Source organism: Portunus trituberculatus, chromosome 46 (assembly GCF_017591435.1).
Source record: "Portunus trituberculatus isolate SZX2019 chromosome 46, ASM1759143v1, whole genome shotgun sequence".
Lineage (NCBI taxonomy): Eukaryota > Metazoa > Arthropoda > Malacostraca > Decapoda > Portunidae > Portunus > Portunus trituberculatus.
This window is the reverse complement of record NC_059300.1, coordinates 4,162,956-4,177,955: the sequence shown is the minus strand read 5'-3', so window position 1 is coordinate 4,177,955 and position 15,000 is coordinate 4,162,956. Positions and strand designations below refer to the sequence as shown.

General features: G+C 46.5%; 1 protein-coding gene across 7 annotated transcripts in view; it reads left to right on the top strand.

The window, feature by feature from the left end:
• LOC123519867 (GAS2-like protein 3) overlaps window positions 1–15,000 on the top strand; it is a 217,239-nt gene that overhangs the window by 50,836 nt on the left and 151,403 nt on the right. For all 7 annotated transcript variants that reach the window (XM_045281466.1, XM_045281462.1, XM_045281464.1 and 4 more), the window contains exons 2-3: window positions 6,652–8,217; window positions 13,007–13,161. In XM_045281466.1, the coding sequence (XP_045137401.1) occupies window positions 7,463–8,217; window positions 13,007–13,161 (910 nt within the window). In that variant the 5' untranslated portion in view covers window positions 6,652–7,462. The remainder of the gene's footprint in view (window positions 1–6,651; window positions 8,218–13,006; window positions 13,162–15,000) is intronic.

Here is a 15,000-nt window from a genome sequence, read left to right as displayed (position 1 = left end):
AAGTGACGATGAAAGGATGACAGGAAATGCGACAACAGCGAATGTAAACAAGAAAAAAAAAAAGAGATTGAAAAAGGGAAAAAAAACCGAAAAGTAAAGGAAGACTGAAAGAAAACGAGGAGAAATGGGAAGAAGTGAATAAAATAAAGAAGGAATAATGGAAGGAAGAATGGAAAGTACCACAGGAAGATATGAAAAAAAAAGAAAAATGAATTAGTGAAAAAGCACAATAAATGAATACAAAGGAAGACTGTAAGGAAAGAATGGAAATAAGGAAGATAAGAAGAATAACAGATAACAAAAAAAAATAGTACAGATGGAAGTAAGGAAAAGGGAAATAAAACCTGGAAGAAAATGAGAAGACGAATGAGAAAAGTTGAAATATAGAAGAAAAAAAAAACGAAAAAAGGAGAAAAAGAGAAAGAAGAAAAAGTCCCCAAAAAATCAGAAGACTTGGAAAGAAAAGCAGAGGAAGAAAAAACGAATGGCATAAGTTGAAATATAGAAGAAAAATACTGAAGTGGAAAGAAGAAAACGAAAAAAAAAAGAGTAGAAAAATGCCCAAAAAAAAAAAATTACGAGGCCTGAAAAAAAAACAGAAAGAAAAAAGAAAATACCAGAAAAAGAAGGAAAAGGGAGAAAGCAAAACACAGAAGCGGAAAAAAAGGATGAGAAAAACGAACGGTAAGAAGAAAGAAGGCAAAAAGAGGTAAACAACGTGGTCTGGAAAGAAAGCCAAGGAAGAATAGTTAAATTACAAAGAAAGAAAAACAAGAAGGAGAAGAAAAGAAAAAAAAATAGTTAAGGAAAAGAATCATAGACGAAAAGGAACATGATGAAGAAGAAAGGTGACAAAAAAGAATAAAGACAGGAAAAGCAAGAAAAATGGAGGAACAAATATTCACAGTGAAAGAAAAAAATGGAAAAAAAGGAATAAAAGGGAAGGAAAGACGAAGAGAGTGTAAAGGGAAGGAAGGGAAAAGAGAGAGGGCGGAGAGTTAAGAGGAACAAATATAATAGGTAAAATAAAAAAAAATAAAACTAATTGAAGAAGGAAAGTAAGAGAAAAGAAGGGAAACAAACAAATATAATAGATGGAATAAAGGGAAATAGGCCAAAATGAACAGAAAAGGAAGGAAAGACGGAAGGAAACTAAAGAAAAGGAAGTTAATAAAAGGAAAGACGAAAAGAAAGTAAGAGGAAAAAAGGGAAAGAAACAAATATAAGTGCAATAAAAGAAAATAGGCCAAAATGAACAGAAAAGAAGGAAAGACGAAAGGAAAGTAAAGGGAAGGAAGGAAAAGGAGGAAGGGCGAAGGGCGGAGGGTGAGAGGTGAGCGAGGCAGGCAGGTAGGCAGGCAGAGTGGAGTGGAGTGTTTTGTAGAGCGGACCCCCAACCCAAGGATTTGTTTGAGGGAAAAGAGCAAACGACCATCACTCTCGGCACTGCTCGTATAAACTTGCACCGGAAGGGAGGGGGAGAGGGAGAGAGAGAGAGAGAGGCGATTGGTGACACCGTGACCCACTACCACTCACTCTGCTCTCACTAACACCTCTCACTCTTCTCTATACTCCCTGTCTAATGTTTTCCTCCTTCTTCTGTCATGTTGTTTCTTCTACGAGTTCTAACACTTTACTCTCTCACTCTTTCTATTTCCTTCTTCTGTCACTCTACCACAACACTGTTCCTATCTTCTCTATTCTTTATTCAACATTTTCCTTGCTCTAACTCTAACACTAATCCTTTATCTAAATCCTGCTTTTTCTCCCTCTTCCACTCGCACCCTTACTCTTTTCCCCCTCCAGTACCAGGACTATCCCTCTGTGTCCCCTCGAACATCCCCTCACTGGCTCTGCTTCCCCTCTAACACCCTCTGACTCCCCACACCTGCATGCACTCTACACTCTTGCCTTCCTTTCACTCTTTTCACCCATTAACACCCCTTTACTCTTCCCCTCACTATTCCTTTACCATGTCCCCTCGTGCACTCCCCAACACTCCCACACTTACCCTTACCAATCCTCGTGACCTTTCTTCTCTGCCCACATCCACCCATTCCTATGTATCCACTTCCCTTTCTGTTTTCACCCCATTAACGTTGCGCTCTTATCCTCATCAGCCTCTAGTCTCTATACAGGACAGCCACGTGAAGGCTTGAGGGTTTTCTTAGCTTCCTTTACTATTTTCTGTGTTTTTGTACTACCTCGTCCTCCTTCACTGCCTCCTTCTGCTCCCAGGCGTAAAAGAAAAGCCAATCGCCTGTGCACTACTTCCATATACAACCCTTACGTCACGTCGCGTCCCTTCACCCTCCCTCGCCGCCTCCTTCTGCTCCCGGGCATAATAGAAAAGCCGCACGCCTGTCTGCTCCTCCTATTCACCATTACATCACGTCGTTGCCACGCACCACACGCCGCGTCCCCGTACGGTGTCTCCAAGTGTGTCTTAGTGCTCCCCCCACCACAGCTTTAAGGGCGCCCCATGTGGCAGAGTGACGGAAGGTGCGGCTTCAGCAGGATTTGAGGTTTCTACTGGTGACCTTGGAGGCGCTGGGAGGCAATACAGGCCAGGCAAGGCGGATCATCCCTGCCACCACCGCCACCACTGACCTGTTTCATGTCTTTCCTCTGTTTCTCCTCTTTCTCTTTTTACTTCTCTCATCCAAGTCATGCTATCTCTTCCTTATCTTGTTTCTCCTCTTCTTCTCTTCCTTTCTTTCATTCAAAGTCATGCCATATTTTTTTTTCTCTTCCTCAATCTCTCTTCCTTTTTTTTCACTCAAATCATGCCACCTCTTCTTCTTCTGTCTCTTCTCTGTATCTCTTCCTTATTCTATCCACGCCACTGCCACAGTCTCGATTCCCTCTTCCTTTGTCTCTTCCTTCTTTCGTCCACGTCATGCAACTACTTCTTCTTCCTCTTCCTGTCTCTCCCCTTTATCTCTTCCTTCTTTCATTCACGCTATGCCATCTCTTCCTCTGTGTCTCTTCTTCTCTTACCTAACAGAGAGAGAGAGAGAGAGAGAGAGAGAGAGAGAGAGAGAGAGAGAGAGAGAGAGAGAGAGAGAGAGAGAGAGAGAGAGAGAGAGAGAGAGAGAGGAAGCTGGGGCAGACATTTCGGTGGATGCTTGTCTCAGCTGCTCGAGTCTATGATTACTTCGGATTACGAGGAATACATTAGAACTTGCTTGTCATCTTCTTCAGTTTTCCTCGCGTCTGTACTTCCGGGAGGAGGAGGAGGAGGAGGAGGAGGAGGAGGAGGAGGAGAGGGAAGATAGACGAAGCAGAGGGAGACGCTGAGGCAGAAAGACACGATAGGGAGGAAAACAGACGCGGAGAGAGACACGTAAAAAATAAAGACACTGGGAAGGAAGAGAAGTTGAGGAGGAAGACACGAAGAGAGAAAGACACTGAGAGAAAGACACTGAGAGGAAGACACAATGGGGGAGAAGACATAGAGGGGAAGAAGACAATTGGGGAAGACACTGAGGGGACAAAAACACTAGGGAGGAAAGCACTGAGGAGGAAAACAAGAGGGAGAGGAAGACAAGGAAGGAATCCATGAGGGGACGAGGAAGACAGTAGGAGAGGCAATCACTTGGGGGAGGAAGACACATGGAAGGGAAGTAAGACAATGAGGGAGAGGAAAACAATAAAAAGACAGAAAAACATAAAAGAAGGAAAGCAAGTGAGAGAGGAAGACACAGAGAAGGGGAAGACAGGGGGAGAAGGAAGACATGGGGAAGAGAAAGACACTGGTGAGGAAGACTATGGCCATGAAAGTGAGGAGGATGACGAGAGGTGCCGGATAAAGCTCCCTGGTCAGCCTCAGTGCATTGCGAGGCTTGTCTGAGCTGGCAGGTGCTGAATGCGACCAGTTGACGGAGGAGGGAATGAGAGAAAGTGGTGGGAAATGGGAGGGGTGGTAGATGCTTCCTGGTCTGTCTTATACGTGACCAGGCAGTGCTTCGTGGTCACGGCGCCCTCGAGCTACCGGGTCCACGCATCACGGAGTCTTGGTGAGTCTTGAGGAATGTCACGTGAGGGATGGACTTCTGTGATGTAGGCTTGAGGTGGGATGCCTGTGTGTGTGTGTGTGTGTGTGTGTGTGTGTGTGTGTGTGTGTGTGTGTGTGTGTGTGTGTGTGTGTGTGTGTGTGTGTGTGTGTGTGTGTGTGTGTGTGTGTGTCTGTTTGTCTGAATTGTTGTCTCTCTGTCTCTCTCTCTCTCTCTCTCTCTCTCTCTCTCTCTCTCTCTCTCTCTCTCTCTCTCTCTCTCTCTCTCTCTCTCTCTCTCTCTCTCTCTCTCTCTCTCTCTCTCTCTCTCTCTCTCTCTCTCTCTCTCTCTCTATATATATATATATATATATATATATATATATATATATATATATATATATATATCTATCTATCTATCTATCTATGTGTCTGCTTTCATTTTTGTACTCATTAGAATGGAATGTACAAGTTTTCATATATTTCTCCTTTAACGCTTAACATTAACAGAAAGAAAAATATAAACATTAACCACAAAGAACACATACCATATTTTCATATAAAGCTGCACTAAATGGATTAAGAAATGAAAAGACACACACACAAAACAAACACATGCGGAGTATCAAATTCCTCAAAACAAAATAAAGTAAATGAAAAAATTAAAAAAAAATCAGTCACGTAATTCACCTCATGAGTCTCGAATCGTGATCTTTCTGCTATTCTGAAGCGATTATATATCCATTGCCAACCCTTCCCACCCCCTCTCAACTTGCCCCCCTCTCCTTCCCGTCCCTCTCAACCATGCCCACCCCCTTTCCCGTTGTCGCCCCTCTCGTGACTCCACCAGCTTCTAAACCCCGTCTTCGTCAGCCTGTCAAGTCGAATGCAAGGGAGATTATCTGTAAGCCTAGGCCGAGGATGAGTTTTCAGGCCCACGACAGCATGACTGGCGTCCGGAATTGCTCCTCTTCTTATAAATGGATGTTTTGAGATCTACGAGTCATTCTTGTGTCTTGGTTCACTGGTGGAGAGTGTAGTATATCGGTCAAGGAGGAGGAGGCTTAAATGGTTGCGATTGGTCTGTGTAATTCACCTCGGTCGCCTGCTGGTCACCCAGCCAGTCTTCCCCATTACGGAGCGAGCTCAGAGCTCATAGACCGATCTTCGGGTAGGACTGAGACCACAACACACTCCACACACCGGGAAAGCGAGGCCACAATCCCTCGAGTTACATCCCGTACCTATTTACTGCTAGGTGAACAGGGGCTACACATTTGCCTCGCCGCGCCGGGACTCGAACCCGGCCCTCTCGATTGTGAGTCGAGCATGCTAACCACTACACTACGCGTGTGTGTGTGTGTGTGTGTGTGTGTGTGTGTGTGTGTGTGTGTTTAAGTAAATAAGTAAGTAAATGTTTATTTCCATTATATTACAAACATTATATAAACAATACATGTATAACAGGTGTGTGTGTGTGTGTGTGTGTGTGTGTGTGTGTGTGTGTGTGTGTGTGCGCGCGCGCGTGTGCGTGTGTATTTATTTTTTACATAATTTTGTAATATTTCATTATATTCAAAATGCTAATTATCTATATTCATGTTTGAAAGGACCATGAATATTTTGTCCCATTTTTCTTTTTATCACGCGTAACACCAAACTTAATAGCAATAATGTTTGTCGTATATTTTTTTGGTCTGTTTGTTCATGAAATTGTAGAGTGTGTGTGTGTGTGTGTGTGTGTGTGTGTGTGTGTGTGTGTGTGTGTGTGTGTGTGTGTGTGTGTGTGTGTGTGTGTGTACGCTTTACTACAACTACTATTATTACGTAAAGTTACAACACCATGCCTAAATTACTATCATGCCGTACCGCCTCCACCACAATAACAATACATCACCACACTGTATCACCACCACCACCACCACCACCATCACTACCACCACCACCACCACCACCATCACTGCCACAATCGCATAATAATCCGTAAAAAAACAAGCCACCTGCGTTAATGGACGGGCCGGAACGGTGACATATCCACCAGCAGCGTTAATAAAGATGAGTATGAATAAGCGTGAAATACTGAAACTACTCTCTCTCTCTCTCTCTCTCTCTCTCTCTCTCTCTCTCTTAACACTGTTCCGCATCACAGCTCCGTATCTTGGCCGTGAAGCAAGGCGTGTCAATACATCGCCACCACTTATCTGGCGGACACACCTGATCATGTCCTCCCGCCACCCACTCGTCTCTCCGCCTCCCACAGCCACGTGACATATAATTTTTTGAGTGGTATGTGACATATCTGTGGTGGATGTGGAGCCAGGAGACATGAAATGAAGTAAAAGGATATTTCTAGGACAAAAGGAGACAATTATCTGACTGTTGTTCGTCGTATTAAGCACAGATGCTGGCCGGGATGGATTGAGCAGCTACTGGAATTTCGTGGTGTTTTCTATGAACGTAATATCGAACCGAGGATTGACTCACTTGCTTTTAATTGTTGAAACATGTTAGAAAAACGAATGCCGCTGAAACGCAGGAAATGAACTGAACAAACTAATCCGGAAGCAGACGGATGTGTTGATAACATGGCTTTTAACTTTAAGGTTGATGTATGTACTGTATACTGTGTAATGATCTGATGTGTGTTTTTTCCACAGACGTGACGCGAGATTGGCCGGAACGCAGCCCACGACGCCACCCGTGGGCCGCAGCCAGTCTCTGGATACTTCCACGCAAAGAAACAAATTCAGTGCTTCAAGCTGGCCTCTGTGTCAGCCTCGTGTGGATATTATAAGTTCTTTTAAGTGATACACATTAGTGGTACAGAACAAAACGAATCAGAGTGAATATCTTGCAATAGGAAGGTGTTGTTGGTGGTGACGGCGCCGGTTGATGACAGATGATGGTGCAGTTGTCCAAAGCAGCTGCTGACGCCTTGCCACCTCGGAGGAGATAGTCCACCGTCCATGAGAGTGTGGAGACCGCGCCCGGTGCCTGGATGGCGGGAGCTGAGGCAAGCGGCCACCGCTCATGACGCACCAGCCCCGCATTCCCCCGGCCCCTCACGCGCCCCCGCGGCCTTTATATGTTGTTACGGACGGTAGGCCGGTGCACGAGAGGGCGGCCGAGCGCGGTGTAGTGGACACCGGCCGGTAGTGTAGCGTGTGTAGTGATGACGACCCTCTGTAGCACCCCAGAGTCCTTGCCCTCCCCGAGGGCGGCCGACGCGGCCCCGGGATTCTCGCCCCATGCCGACCCTGAACCTCGACCTTTCGACAACCCTCCCTTCCCCTCGGAGACCACCACCGCCTCGTACTCCAAAAGTGACACCGACTACGAAGTGCCCTTCTTCACAGTGGCGCACTACCGCACCCCAACCGCGCCCACCACCTACGAGTACGCCGCTACCCACGCCTTCCCGGAGGGGCGGGCGAGGCTTTGTACAATGGCGGCTGCGATCCCTCCCTCATGTCCCCGGTAGAGCTGGCCTTCGGCACCAACATGACGGACTCCAGTCGATGGTGGCGGCCCGACTCCTCTCCCAACATTCCCTCCGGCCAAACCCAAGCCCGCTCGCCCGTGGGCTCCTCGCCCCAACCGCCGGGCCTGCCTCCTCGCCCTGAGCCAGACTGCACCCCGCCAGCACACCCTCCTGGCACCTTCATCCGCCGCGTGTATGGCGCCCACGACCGCACGCCCGTGGGCTGCCTGCATGCCGCTGCCGGAATGGCAACACGCAGCCATAAACCGCCGCCCCTCAAGCCACCACATCCCGAAAAATCAGACCGAGGCGCCTCACGCAGCGGCCGCACCCATGACGATATGCCCGTCAGGGGTAGCGTGGAATTTGTCCTTGACATGCCGGCGCGGACCCCCAGCAGGAGCAGAAGTGGGTCGCGGCGGGGTGCCACGACCCCAAGCAAAAGAACACCCACAACGCCGGGGGCGACAGACGACGAGGCGGCCTCTGCTAGCGAGGATGGGCGAGGCACAGCACACCAGGATCCCGCCACGGGACGCCAGGAGCGAGCCAAGGCAGGAAGCAAGGATGGCCTTTCCGCGGTGGACGGGGGCGGCATGGACACCAGCGGGGTGTACGAGGACGCTGGGGTGAGTGACGCTGCTGACAGGCTGGAGTCCGCCCTCCAGTCCAGCTCGTCCTCTGAGGTGGTGGCCACCCCTAGGACGCCTCGCACCCCTCGCACCCCGCGCAGCAAGTCCAGGTACGTACGTGACGTGTCCCTCTCTCCTCCCCGCCCAGCACCAAACACTGTCTGTACCAACTTAACACCGTGCAATGCAAATTATGGACCAGCATGACCAGCTGAGCCTTCCTCTCCGTCTCCTCCTTCCTGCCACCTTCCTTCCGCCGCACAACACCAACTTCACCTGAGCCAGTGCTCCTCTCTGCCGTAATTCTAATGACTTTTCCTTTAAGTATAGTTCGTGTCTTCCACTTCTTTTCTGCCATTAATAATTCCTTACTGCTTCTTATCCTTACGATGTTCAAAATGACTTCCTGCCCAGCTTTGCGTCAATTCAGCCCTGCCTGTCCCGCAGCTCCGCGCCTCACCTTTACTAGTTACACATTCTTTTGTCGTTAATTTAACGTTCCTTTCCTGCAGCACTCTGCCTCCTTCCTCCACCCTTGCTTTATGTCTATATCACTCACGCGGCACGCTGCTGCTTCCCGGCTCTCACCCTCCCTCCCCCGGGACATCCTGCTCTACCCAGTCCCTCGTAAACTGAAGTAATTAGGCCATTCTTGTCCCCTCCCTCTCTCCGTTGTTCTCTTCTTTTCTTTCCTCGTCTGGCGGCTCTTCCGTGTCACCTCACTCCGTCACCCTTTTCTCCTCTGCAAGCTTGAATTATAAACTCATTTGCCTCCATTATTTCCATTTCTATTTACGTCTGGACTGGACGTCACCTCTTGCTTCCTCACCACCCAGACCTTCTCATTTCTTTTTCCTGTTACTCTCATACTCGCTCCAGTTTTCTTTGCTGTCTCCTTTCTCGTTTCTGGTCTCTTTTCCTACTCCTTTTTAATTTTCTCATTCTATTTCTTTCCAGTTATCTTGTTTGCTTCAGCTGCTGTGTTTTTTCCTGTTTCTGATATTTTCTTTCCTTTTTTTTATTCATATGGAGATCAAGAACGCGGCCTTCTTCCTCTTCTTTTTTTGTTCCGAGAACTAAAGAGAAAGTTCCCATTGTCGTTCTCCTCCTTTTCATCTGTATGGCAGTCAGGGAGGAAAGTCTTGTAGTAAACGTTCTTTTAAAAATACATCGTCAGTCTTCTTAACTATACCATCATTCTCTTGTATTTGTATGGAAATAAGTGTAGAGCGTTTTCCAGCACCAGTGACTGTTTTATTTTTCTTTCTTCATCTTGTTTTATTTTTCCTTCTTCCTCATGCTTTGCTATCTGTACCGGCGCGAAAAGAACAAATAAATCTCGCCTGGTTGTCTTCCTTAATCTAAATTCAGCAAACAACAACACACTCTCCCTTTTATTTTGTCTGCGAGTTAATTGCTGTACCATTTCCTCCTCTTCCTCCTCCCCTTCATCTGTACCGGGTCAAGGGGAACATAGAACATAGCTCCCTCCACGCCGGCAAGCAACACTAACACTTCATGACATTTGCCGCGTCGGGCTGTATTTGACTTTTGTTCCGTTCTGTTTTAAGGAGAACGTCCATCGCACCGTAACCTCTGACCTTACCGGGTGACTGTCCCTTCCTTCCACGGCCTTCCACTCCCCTCGCGTGACCTTGAGTGGTGCTGGTGCTGTAGTTGTAATTATAATGGTTGTTATTGTTGTTGCTGTTGTTATTGTTGTTGTAATAGCAGTGGTGGTAATAGTAGTGGTCGTGGTGGTGGGGGGGATAGTAGTAGTAGTAGTAGTAGTAGTAGTAGTAGTAGTAGTAGTAGTAGTAACAGTAACAGTAACAGTAACAGTAACAGTAGTAGTAGTAGTAGTAGTAGTAGCAGCAAACAGCAGTGGTAGTGGTGGTGGTAACAGTGACAGTGGTGGTGGTGGTGGCAGTGGTGAGTGGTGGTGGTGGTGCAGTGGTGGTGGTGGTGGTGGTGGTGGTGGTGGTGGTGGTGGTGGTGGTGGTGGTGGTGGTGGTGGTGGTGGTGGTGGTGGTGGTGGTGGTGGTGGTGGTGGTGGTGGTGGTGGTGGTGGTGGTGGTGGTGGTGGTGGTGGTGGTGGTGGTGGTGGTGGTGGTGGTGTGGTGGTGGTGGTGGTGGTGGTGGTGGTGGTGGTGGTGGTGGTGGTGGTGGTGGTGGTGGTGGTGGTGGTGGTGGTGGTGGTGGTGGTGGTGGTGGTGGTGGTGGTGGTGGTGGTGGTGGTGGTGGTGGTGGTGGTGGTGGTGGTGGTGGTGGTGGTGGTGTGGTGGTGGTGGTGGTGGTGGTGGTGGTGGTGGTGGTGGTGGTGGTGGTGGTGGTGGTGGTGGTGGTGGTGGTGGTAGCAGCAGCAGCAGCATCATCATCATCATCATCATCATCATCATCATCAGCAGCAGCAGCGGTGGTAGTGTGGTAGTAGTGGTAGTGGTAGTAGTAGTGGTAGTAGTGGTGGTAGTAGTAGTGGTAGTAACAGTGGTAGTAGTAGTAGTAGTAGTAGTAGTAGTAGTAGTAGTAGTAGTAGTTTCCACTCCTACGCTGATGATACCACCCTACATCTTTCCACTTTCTTTCAGAGACGTCCAACCCTTCAGGAAATCAACAGATCACGCGGGGACGCCACGGAACGCCTGACTTCCGATCTTTCTAAGATTTCCGATTGGGGCAGAGAAAATCTAGTAGTTTTCAATGCCTCAAAAACTCAATTCCTCCATCTATCAACTCGACACAACCTTCCAGACAACTATCCCCTCTTCTTCAATGACACTCAACTGTCTCCCTCTTCCACAATGAATATCCTCGGTCTGTCCTTTGCTCATAATCTTAACTGGAAACTTCACATCTCATCTCTTGCTAAAACAGCTTCTATGAAATTAGGTGTTCTGAGGCGTCTCCGACAGTTTTTCTCGCCCCTCCAACTGCTTACTCTGTATAAGGGCCTTATCCGTCCCTGTATGGAGTACTCTTCGCATGTTTGGGGGTTCCAGTCACACAGCTTTGCTTGATAGGGTGGAATCGAAAGCTCTTCGTCTCATCAACTCCCTCCTCTGACTAACTGTCTTCAGTCTCTTTCTCACCGCCGAAATGTTGCATCCCTTTCTATATTTTATCGCTATTTTCATGGTAACTGTTCTACTGATCTTGCTAACTGCATGCCTCCCCTCCTCCTGCGGCCACGCTGCACAAGGCTTTCTTCTTCCTCTCATCCCTATTCTGTCCAACTCTCTAATGCAAGAGTTAACCAGTACGCTCAATCATTCATTCCTTTCACTGGTAAACTCTGGAACTCCCTCCCTGCATCTGTATTTCCGAATTCCTACAACTTGTCTTCTTTTAAGAGGGAGGTATCGAGGCATTTGCTCCCCTAATTCTGGCTGACGGTTTTGGCACTTTTTGAACTCTTTGGAGAGCCAGCGCTCAAGTGGGCCTTTTTCTAACTTTCTTTTTTTTGCTCTTGGCTGGCCCTCTTCCCTACGTGAAAAAAAAAAAAAAAAGTAGTAGTAGTAACAGTAGTAGTAGTAGTAACAGTAGTAGTAATAGTAGTAACAGTAGTAGTAGTATTAGTAACAGTAGTAGTAGTATTAGTAACAGTAGTAGTAGTAGTAGTAGTAGTAGTAGTAGTAGTAGTAGTAGTAGTAGTAGTAGTAGTAGTAGTAGTAGTAACAGTAGTAGTAGTAACAGTAGTAGTAGTAGTAGTAGTAGTAGTAGTAGTAGTAGTAGCAGTGGTGTAGTAGTAGTAGTAGTAGTAGTAGTAGTAGCAGTAGTAGTAACAGTGGTAGTGCAGTAGTAGTAGTAGTAGTAGTAGTAGTAGTAGTAGTAGTAGTAGTAGTAGTAGTAGTAGCTTCATTAATTCTGTTGATATTATTCAGTGAACGTTCTTGATCTATCCCGCTTCCGAGCAACAAATTCTCTCTCTCTCTCTCTCTCTCTCTCTCTCTCTCTCTCTCTCTCTCTCTCTCTCGCATAAGCTCTTTCCGAAGGAGAGCATTAAGGGGATCACACACTTTTCACGCACATTATCCCTCGCCACTGAAGCAGAGTTGATTTTCATTTCCTCTTTTCTATTTGTCGGGCAAACCGGTTACTGGGAGACACAACACCGGCCAGGGCAGGGAACGAGTCTGGCCACCTTGAAACTATAGAAGACGCAGGAATGAAAAAAAAAACTGCGACAAAAAACAATAATAACCAATGTCTAACAAATAACGAGTCACATCAATATGCATAAACCTAAAAATGAAACCGGTAGAGCACAGTTAGAATTATCACCACCACCACCACCCCAAGTACCATTATATGTTACCACACCACAAAGAAAACAAAACAATGCACACAACGACAAGTCTTCTTTTCATCCACATAAACACAACACCAAAGGACTCTGGCAAACATTGGAACTTCATACCTGCTTCTATATTCCTCCTACCTATGACTTCAGCGTTTACTGGAGGGAGACTTCAAAACAGTTCTTTAATTCTGGATAATCTTTTTACCTCAGGTCTTTAGAGACTAACACTATCATTGACCCCTTTTCTCTACTTTTTATATCCTTTGGCCAGGACAAACTCTTAATATAAAACATCTGCAGTAACGCAAAATAATCGAAGTAACAATATTAGATTAATAACTATACCTTCATCTATACCCATCTAAAGTCATGTCCTCCCCTTCACCTCCAATAGCTATACACGATCTCTTATACTCATATGTTGCCCCTTATTTCTTTAATGCAACTACGTCACCACAAACACAAAGTGATCCAAGGGCCATCACGTCAGTAGCCACCAGTTCCCCTGCATTCATGTCCTTCCATTCAACCTTTACTACACCAAGAAACATCAAATCAATGGTTACCTACACTCAAGCTCTCCTCTCCACTCTCCCCAGGGAACCGTCCTTCTGCCTGGAGCTGGAAGACGACGAGTACCCGAAGACGGAAACGGAGTACATGTCCCTCCTCAACGCCAAGATCGCAGAGGCCCACGAGCGCCAGCTGCTGCCCCTGAAGGAGGACCTCGCGGACTGGCTCTCCAAGCTGCTGGGTGAGTACCTGTCTATAACTAATCCCTACCACCTGGCCGACACACCTGCACCACCTGTGTCCTTCCCTAGAGGCCGCGGTGTTTGATGCACTGTTCGTGTTACTAATAAGTGTCTGGTGAGTGGGAGAATGTAATGTTTTCTGAATTTTTTTCCCCATCATCTAAGGAAAAGTCTACATGAAAGGCGAATTAAAATATCTGATGTTTTGTGGAATAGTGATAATAGCTTGTCTTTTCTTTTTTCTGAGCTTTACCCACAAACCAGAGATCATGAAAATAGCACTTCCTATCATCTGAATTCACTAGTCGCTGCTAACTATCACGAGGCATCACAAGAGCATTCTGGGAAACTGTGTGGAGTGCGGATCATCTTACAGCAGGTGATCCATTTTATCCACCCTGTAAACACTCACCAATAACAGACTATTGCAACACCACTTCTATCTCAGCCTCCGTTGCTCACTGTCCGCCAAAACAAACCTTCAAGAGGACATGCTGAACAAACAGTACCACAAAAACATGAAAACATCCAACGAATTGCATTTTTTAAAGACCAGTGGATTGGGAAAACACACATACACTCGCACACAAAGATAAATTGGATAAGTAAAGAAAAATTGGATAAGTGTAGATATGGAGACGGGACCACACGAGCATAAAGCCCAGGCCCTGTAAAACTACAATTAGGTAAATACAACTAGGTAAATACACGAGACACATACATACATTTCTATTTTTCCTTACCAAACACCCTCAGTCCCTCACCACCGTCACGCGCCGCCGTTTCATCACTACCTTTCCCGCAATGACTTCGCCGCCAGCCGTCCTCCCGCACCCTGCCCCACCAGTATTGTTGTATTGTTCCCCCGCTCCCTCCCACCACCTCTGCACCTCGCTACGTTCGTTCTAAGTCCCCCGCGGACCCGTCAGGCTTCCTAATACCCCAGAGTGCTCCTGAATCTCCTCTTCCTCCTCCCCCTCCTCCTCCTCCAGCGGGCCATGCAGGAGATTACATTGAGACAGAGCGTGCAATGTGACGTTCAAATATTACCGGATTTGAGAAAGATTCCAAAGATATGTAGATACGTAAAAGGTCTCTCTCTCTCTCTCTCTCTCTCTCTCTCTCTCTCTCTCTCTCTCTCTCTCTCTCTCTCTCTCTCTCTCTCTCTCTCTCTCTCTCTCTCTCTCTCTCTCTCTATTCTCACGCTTAAACAGTTCATTATATCGCCATTATCTTATTCCTTCCCTCTTCCCCCCCTTCCCACCTCCGCCTCCCACACCTCCCTCCTCCATCTCCTCCCTCTTCCCCCTCCCTACCTTTCTGCGTGTACACTAATGGCCCGCTCGTGTTTTTTTTTTCCTAATTTAATCTCTTTCCTTTCATTTAATTTCTCTCGAGATCTTCTTAATGTTGACTTTGTTTTTTCATCTTTTTCTTTGCCTGCTCTTTACTTCTTCGTTTTCCTTCTTTCTTTCCTCTGGTTTATCTTGTCTTGTATGTATTCTTAGTGTCGTTCCTTTCCTTTATTCATTTTTTATTTTTTTTTTACTTTTTTCATGATTGATTTTTATTTTTTTTGTAGGTGACGTTTTTCATCTTATGTATTTCCTTTTTTTCATTTTTCTATTACCACAATGTATTTTTTCTCCCTTTCCTATTTTCCTCGGTTGTTAGTGCTAAGTCAATAGGGAATTTCAACCCCTTCAATACTGGAACACATTTTTACCTTGAGATTTGTGAACGATTACGTCTTTTTTTTTTTTTTTTTTTTTTGACATCAGGAAGTGTCTATGGAGGTCAGAAGATTAATAGTCAAAGTCTTCACTATTTTAATCCCC